General features: G+C 59.8%; 1 protein-coding gene across 1 annotated transcript; it reads right to left on the bottom strand.

Annotated features, from left to right (window-relative positions):
• Window positions 1–3,114: 3,114 nt before the first annotated feature.
• On the bottom strand, window positions 3,115–6,747 carry LOC135321171 (DIS3-like exonuclease 2). The gene is made up of 5 exons (XM_064485268.1): window positions 6,580–6,747; window positions 6,047–6,177; window positions 5,770–5,874; window positions 4,295–4,396; window positions 3,115–3,615 (listed from the first exon to the last, which is right to left on the bottom strand). The coding sequence occupies exons 1-5, from the start codon at window positions 6,725–6,727 to the stop codon at window positions 3,406–3,408; spliced, it is 696 nt and encodes a 231-aa protein (XP_064341338.1). The 5' UTR covers window positions 6,728–6,747; the 3' UTR covers window positions 3,115–3,405.
• Window positions 6,748–7,036: the final 289 nt, after the last annotated feature.

Raw genomic sequence — 7,036 nt, 5'->3', positions numbered from 1 at the left:
AAGGCAGACAAGCCCTGACAGGGAGGCGCCTCTGGGTCGCCTGGGGCGGGAAACCCAGTCCCTCCATGGCTCTGTCTCCTTTCTCTGAGTCAGCTTCCTTTCCCCGGTGTAGACTGCTTCCTTCACAGTGAGTTTCTAGAAACATGAGCTTCTGTATTTTGCAGACTACCATCCTGGGGAGAGATTGAAACCCTCTCCCAATTCTCATTAGGAGAGACCCCAGGAAAGAACGGGCCAGGTACCTACCCCCACCCCTGTCAGAGATGCTGTGGTGGCTCCTGGGGGTCCGTGCAGGTGAGAGGTATGGGCTAGAAGCTGGGCAGCGTGTCCCATAAAGAGATGAGGCCACTGGGGAGACAGCCCCAGATGTCCTTGGTCCCCTTCACTGAGCACACTCCTGCCTTAAGGCCTGTGCCTGCAAATAGCCACAGGCTCTTCCTGGAGGTGTCTGCCCGCACCTGCCCCCTCCTCAGCACTGGTTTTTCCTTCCCTGCTGTCCACGCAGTCCCCATCTCCTGCCACACTAGTAACTTCTCTGAACTGTAAGTTCACCGAAAACACCTGACATCGTAGGCACTCACTGTTCTTGATAAACGAGAGAAGGAACAAAGGCCATACCCTGATTAAAAGCCTTCCCTGGTCGGGGAGGATATAGCTCAGTGGCAGAGTGCAGCTTAGCATGCACAAGGTCCTGGGTTCAATTCCCAATACCTCCTCTTAAAAAAAAACAAATAAACCTAATTACTCCTGCCCCCAAAATAATAAAAAATAAACATAAATTAAAAATAAAAATAAAAACCACCCCTGGCTCTGAGGGCCACGGCACACACTACACACTCTCCAGCTGGTGTGGAGGCTCCCTGGTGATCTAACCTGCTCCCACCTCACGAACCTCTCCCTGCCTGTCCTCTGGGCCCTCTCTGATCCTCCTGACCTCTGCCTTTCATGGCTCAGGCCAAGTACCTCCGAGCCCCCATTCCTTAGCCCTCCTGAGCGCGCTGCCGGCCCTTTCGTCTTCTGAGCACCATCCCTTCATTGTGGGAATACACACACCCTCCAGCCTCAGAACTGTCCTAGAACCTTGACCTGCACTGACATTATTTGCATCTACAGCTCCCTCTCCCATGGTGACCCGAGGCGGCCCCTTGAACAACCGTGCAGGTTCCGGGACGGCTGAAGGGACGACCAAGTCTTCCTTTCTGACAAGGTTTGTGTCTCATCACCCCTTTTAATCAACAATCCTTTAACCTGGGGCCACAGAGGACAGTCTTCCTCATTGAACCCGTGGACCTGTGTCCCGCCAGCGCCCTGCACATGGATGGTGTCAAGGACATTTGCTGAGGGAGCGGCTGCAGATGAAGGACGTGGCCAAGGTTGGGTGGGTAGGGCGCGGAGGACACAGGCAGTGGGGGCTGGGGAGGGCAGGGGCCTGAACCCTGGACCCAGCTGGGCACAGTCTTGCTGTGTCACTTTGGCCAGAGACCTGCCTCCCTTCTGGGTGTGGCTTCAGCTTCTGTCCAGTGCGGTGGGGCTGGGCTGGGGCTGCTCTGGGTCCCGGGGCTCTGGGGCTCTCAGGGTGAGTCCCGCGCCCGCCCCCCACCCCCGCCCCGGTAAGCCCAGGCACCAGAGACCTTCCTCGCTGCGCGAGCTGCCCGCACTTACCCGGGGTGGGGGCGCTGGAGCAGCGAGGAGGGGTGTCCGGCCTGGGTCCATGCTGCCCGAGAGGGGCCCAGCACGCTGACCCACCGCCTCCCTGAGGGCCCCTCCGTGGGGCCTCTGCTGGGCTCCCAGCTCCCAGGCTGGGTGGGACGCTCTCGGGGACAGTGCCAGGAGAGAGGGGGCTGCTCCTCCTCGGGGGGGGGAGCGGTTGAGGGGCTGGGGACAGGGCTGAGACATCTCCCCCTTGGTTCTCCCCGTCAGGCTGCCCAGGCTGCAGAAGCACCCAGAGACCTCCTCAAACACCAAACCACCAGACCAGACGTCTTTCCCCTCCCAGACACCTGGTTCCAGAAGGCTTTGGGGCAGGAGCAGAGGGGAACGGTGGCCTCTGGGACATCTTGGGGCTGGCAGGATGGACAGACTGAAGGCTAGCTGAGGTGTTGGAGGAGGAGAGAAAGGAAGTGAGGCCAGGTGCGATGAAGTGTCTCTTGTTCCCCTCTGGCCCCAGCCCCGTGCTGGCGGATGGGAGGTGGAGCTGGCTGGTGGCAAACTGAGGCAGCCAGGCCCAGTCACCCCTCCAGCCCCGGCCAGGCCGTCTGACAAGGTGCTGTATTGAATTTTTCTTTGAAGAAAATGTGCTGAGACCAGATCAAATGAGGTGTTAATACCAACACCCCAGGAAACAGCCTGGTGGAACTGGGGCCTCGGTCATTGTGGTTTTCACCTCGGTTTCTGGCAGCTCTTGTGGAAGCCAACCTGTGGTTCCCTAGTTTGGTGTCCAAAGTAGAAGCTCAGGCTGAGGTCAAACGAGCAGAGGACAGAGCGCCACCGTGTGGCCTGCCATCTCTGTCCCTGGGTCCCCAAGGTTGGTGGGATCAGTGGGTGCTCAGGCAGATGACCAGGCCAGGCCAGGGCCACCAGGAGCCCACTTCCCCCTCTCTGGTCGGGAAGGTCAGTCTGGGGGCCTTCATCCCTCCAGCAGACCCAGGCCTCACCCCATCCCCATGTTCCCTTGCAGCCGCCGGGCTGAAGGGTTGGGAGTGGAGGTGCCGAGGCACCAGCTGGCACTAAGGGATGTGGTCAGGGCCACCCAGAGCTCTGGCCTTGGAACTAGGGGTATGTGTCACAGGAGCCACGCCCCCTCTTGAGGCCACGGGGGCCAGTAGTCAGAGAGGAGGTGGGGGGGTGGGGATGGACACAGCCAAGAGCGGCAGGGGGATGGGTGAGCCTGCCGTCTTGCATACTAATTAGGTTTCTCATCAGACAGAATGAGGCCCTGGCATCAATCTGCTGTGTGCCCAGCTGTGAATCATCCTGGAACTGACAGAGGTTGTGGAGGGTGGCAACCCCAGCTCAGCTGTGAGGGGTGGATCCTGGGCCAGGTCCCACGTCCTGGGTCCATGGGGCACCCTGCCACCCTGGCCGCCCAGGGGTGCCCCACACAGCAGACAGCACTTCACACTTGATTTTATTCCATGACACTGATTTGCTGAAAACCACTTGTTTCCTGGGCAGGCAAGGCAGTGAGAAATGTGGCAGAAGTGGGGCTGCCCTCCCGGGAGGACCGGGACTAGCTCTGCTCTGGTAAGTAATGACCAGCCCTCAGGTTTCCATCCAGCTCCACCCTCCACCCTCCAGTTTGAAAACTGAGCTGCAAAAAGAAAATAGAATGAAAAAATAAAAACAAACCCCTGAGTTATTAAAAATCAAATTAAAACTCCCCTTTGGTGTCAAAAGGTCCAATTCCTAAAAGCCAGTGGGTGGGGCAGTTGGGCTGGAGGGTTGGGCCAGGCTGGCGGCTTCAGTCCTCCTGCTGCTCAGCCTGCTCCTCACACCGCCCTCCACCTGCGGGTCCAGGAGGCCCTCGGTGCCTGGTCGCTTCAGGATGGCGCCGTACTTGAGAGCCGGGGCCTCTGCCTGCAGCACCACCTCCACCAGGCTGAAGATGGTGATGACCTGAGACACAGCAGAGCCCGGGCATGGTGACAGGGGTGGGATGTGAGGGGCCGGCCAAGGGGACAGGAGGGGCAGGGACCTGCAGGCAAAGCCCAGCTGTGCCACTGTCCACCCAGGGGCCCCCGGGACTCCTGCTCTGTCTCTCCATCCTCTCCTGCCCATCTGTAAGGTGAGCTTGTTCAAGGACTGAGACCATGGTGTGTGGTGAGAAGAAAAGGAGCCAGACGCTGCTGTGAGCACTGCCTGGGGGAAGGGGGCCTCGGGTCAGGGAGGAACAGCTGGGTCTGGGCTGGTCTTTGAAGCACACTGGAGGTAAAAACTGTTTTCTTGGGTAGCAGGTCCCAGCTCAGATCAGATTCTCAAAAGACCCCAAATGTTAAGAACCCGGCTTTAGAGGGGTAAGCAGAGGCCCCTTCCTCTCCCCAGGATGCATGTCTTCAAGGGAAGGAAGGTGGTCCCAGAAAGCTAAACCCAAAGAGGTTATGGGGAAGCTGCTGCTGGCCATGGATGGTAGAACCTGAAATTCCACCCAGGGGCCAGGGTGCTGAGGGAGACCAGGAGGAGAGCATGGGGATGCCTGGGGAGCATGTCCCAGGAGACAGGAGGAGGGCCCACCAAACATTGGGGATGGACGGAACACAGCGGTGTTCTGGAAAAGCAGCCCTGCCCCGGTTCTGACCTGCTGCACTGGCTCCTGCTCCACGTCCTCAGGTTCCCAGACAAGCGTGAGTTCCGGCTTCTTGCCCATCTTCTGGAAGTGGTGTGACCGCAGGGGCAGTGCCTGGGGGTGTACATGCCTGTGCCTCAGGCCCCAGGCTCTAGGTGCTGCCTCCTAACCTCTGATCCTGCAGGACCCCAGATGCTTGGAAGCAGCCCTGCTCCCCTTGGTCCATCTCAGGCCTTGAGGGGGCTCCCTGCCCTGCTGTAGGGCAATTGTCTGCTTGACTTCTGATGGGTGGGGTCGATCCCCACCCTTGCCTCTTGCCTTTGGCCAGCTTCAGGAAGGCCAGGATAGGACATCTTTGCTGAGGGGTGGGGGCTGGGAGGGGCCGGTGGTTCTGTGTGTTTTTTGGGGTAGGGGGTGGTGGCATTGGCAGGTCTGTCCTGGCTCATCAGGGTCTGTCCTCACAGGGCTGAGGCAGACTGGACATCCATGGCTAAAGGGCTGTCACCCACTATGGGCGCGGGGGCCATCAGCACAGACTGAGGGCTGGGTTGTTTGCAGAGATGACCTAGACCTGAACTTCCATTCTGCTCAATGAACTTCAGGTCAAGAGCCCTCTTTGATTCTAGCTGAACTCCACTGTGTCTCTTCTGCTTTGCTCCATTTTACAAATACCATGTTTATTCCATACTACATGCTGGGCTCTGCAGTCCCCAAAGTGCTTTGGGTGTTGGGAAGTGCAAAGCCAAGGTCAGGGGCCAGGTAGTGACTCACTAACCACAAGCTCAGCTGGAACAGGTCCCTCAGGTGGCATCAGTCAGGCACCAGGTACCCTTGGAAAGAACCTCGAATAAAGAGACCCCCTCAAGGCGGGACCAAGGCAAGAGCTCGTCTCTTCCTTCTTTTCAGGGGACACAGCTTCCAGAGTGGCCACAGGACATTTTCTCTGGTCTTTCCCTTCCTCATGTTCTTATAAAAAGTATCCTGAAGCCTGCAGACCCTGATATTCTATTCTGGTTATGGAGGGATCTGTCCTCGGGTCTCTTGAGTTCTTGGGAAAGAGGCCCAAGCCTGATCCTTGGCCTGGATCCCCCATCCCAGGCAGGAGCAGCTGGGTGTCTTGGCAGGGCCCATCGGGTAGACTTGGCTCTAGCACAGGCCACAGCTGAGCGAAGGGCACAGTGTCACTGCCCCAGTGCAAACAGGGACAGCAGGGCCCTCGGCCTGTGGCCCCATCCTCCATGCTAGTATGTCCAAGACCTTACCAGGAACTAGGGAGACGCGGTGGAGACCCAGTAGCAGGAACAGGGACACCCAGGTGGGAGTGGAGCGTGCTAAGTGGACGTAGCTTGGTGTGTCTGTGCGGAAGATGGGGAGCACAGTGGCTGTGTGGCCCTGGGCACTCACATAGACACGCATCTGCACCCTGTAGCTGACTCTGCCTGCTGAGAAAATCCCTAACTACGGCCAGGGCAGCCCCCGGTACTTACATTACAGTAGATGCGCTTCTGCACCCCATAGCGCAGCACCAGCACGTCAAAGGCTTGGTTCAGGACGCCCAGCACCATGGCTTCCGACTCTAGGGGGCCACTCTCCTGCAGGGTAGGGCTTCAGCCAAGGCTCGGCCACGGGATGTGGCGTTCCCCTAGGGCCCACCCCAACTGCTGAGGGGCCCTGGGCTCCTCCAGGATTCCTTGTGAGCAGGTGCCCAGGTCAGGGGTGGGGAGAGGTAGAGGAGGCGGAAGGGCACTGAGCTGGTGGCCTCACCTTGACCAGGATGGCAAAGAAGAGGCTGGTGCTGAGCTCCTGCACGCGGTTGGACGCCATGCGGCGGTCATTGCAGTGGTCTGCCTGCTTTTGCAGGGCATCGGGCTCCACATCTGGCGGCTCCCTGTAGCCTGAGCAAAGGGTGGTTGGGGGTCCACAGGTAGGTGCGCTGTGTGCTCCATCTGGCCAGGGCTGGGTTGTGGGCAGCATGGTGCCCCTGGCCCAGGCAAGGTAGGGCCTGGGGGGCCCAGGCATAGCTGAGGACTCCCTGCCACCCAGCTCTGGAGGGCTGAGAAAGGTGGACTGGCCACGGTAAGGGTGTAAGGTTTAAGGAGGCCTAGGGTGGCTTCCCCTAGGGCCTACTCACACAAGAAGAGTTTCTGGGCAGAGGCTCCCCCGCTGCTCAGGCTGCCCACCCCTTGAAGCCTCCACAGTCATGGCAGGGTGGTCTCTGGCCACCAGGCACCCACTCTGGGAGCAGCAGCCCTTAGCTGGGCACAGGCAGGCACTGCCCCCTCTGCCACCCCCCTTACCGAGTGCAGCGGCCAGGAGGCGGTGCACCAGGACGTCAGCGAAGCGGCGGATGGGAGAGGTGAAGTGTGTGTAGAGCGGCACGTTGAGGGCGTAGTGCCGGAACTGCGCCTGGTCCTGCAGCATCCCCGAGCAGAAGTACACGGCCATCTGGGGAGGGGGGCGGGTCTCAGAGCCTGGCCAGGCTGGGGCCAGCTGGGTGCGCTCTGCCAGGCTGGGAGACTCAGAGCCTCACGATGGGCAGTCTGGGGGTGGGGACCAACCTGCCAGATCTGCAGGTGGCTGAGCAAAGTCAGGCAGCCCCAAGGAGGCTGGGGCTGTTCCGTCTGAGGGGACCCATGGGCTGCCATGAGGTGGGGCAGAGCCATGAGTCTCACACCCTCTCCTGCTGAAGGCAAGTGCAGGCCTTGCCCAGGGCTGCCCAGACCCCATGGCAGCAGCACCACTGAGAACAGGCCA

The sequence above is a fragment of the Camelus dromedarius genome, chromosome 4 (assembly GCF_036321535.1).
Source record: "Camelus dromedarius isolate mCamDro1 chromosome 4, mCamDro1.pat, whole genome shotgun sequence".
Lineage (NCBI taxonomy): Eukaryota > Metazoa > Chordata > Mammalia > Artiodactyla > Camelidae > Camelus > Camelus dromedarius.
This window is presented reverse-complemented; position numbering and strand designations above follow the sequence as displayed.

Excerpts from the sequence above, each read along its gene's own strand:
- LOC135321171 (XM_064485268.1), bottom strand. The coding sequence starts at position 6,727 with ATGGCCGTGTACTTCTGCTCGGGGATGCTGCAGGACCAGGCGCAGTTC. Across the intron at positions 6,178-6,579 it reads CCTCCTGGCCGCTGCACTCG|GCTACAGGGAGCCGCCAGAT; the intron begins GTAAGGGGGGTG and ends CCCTTTGCTCAG. Across the intron at positions 5,875-6,046 it reads TCTTTGCCATCCTGGTCAAG|GAGAGTGGCCCCCTAGAGTC; the intron begins GTGAGGCCACCA and ends CCTACCCTGCAG.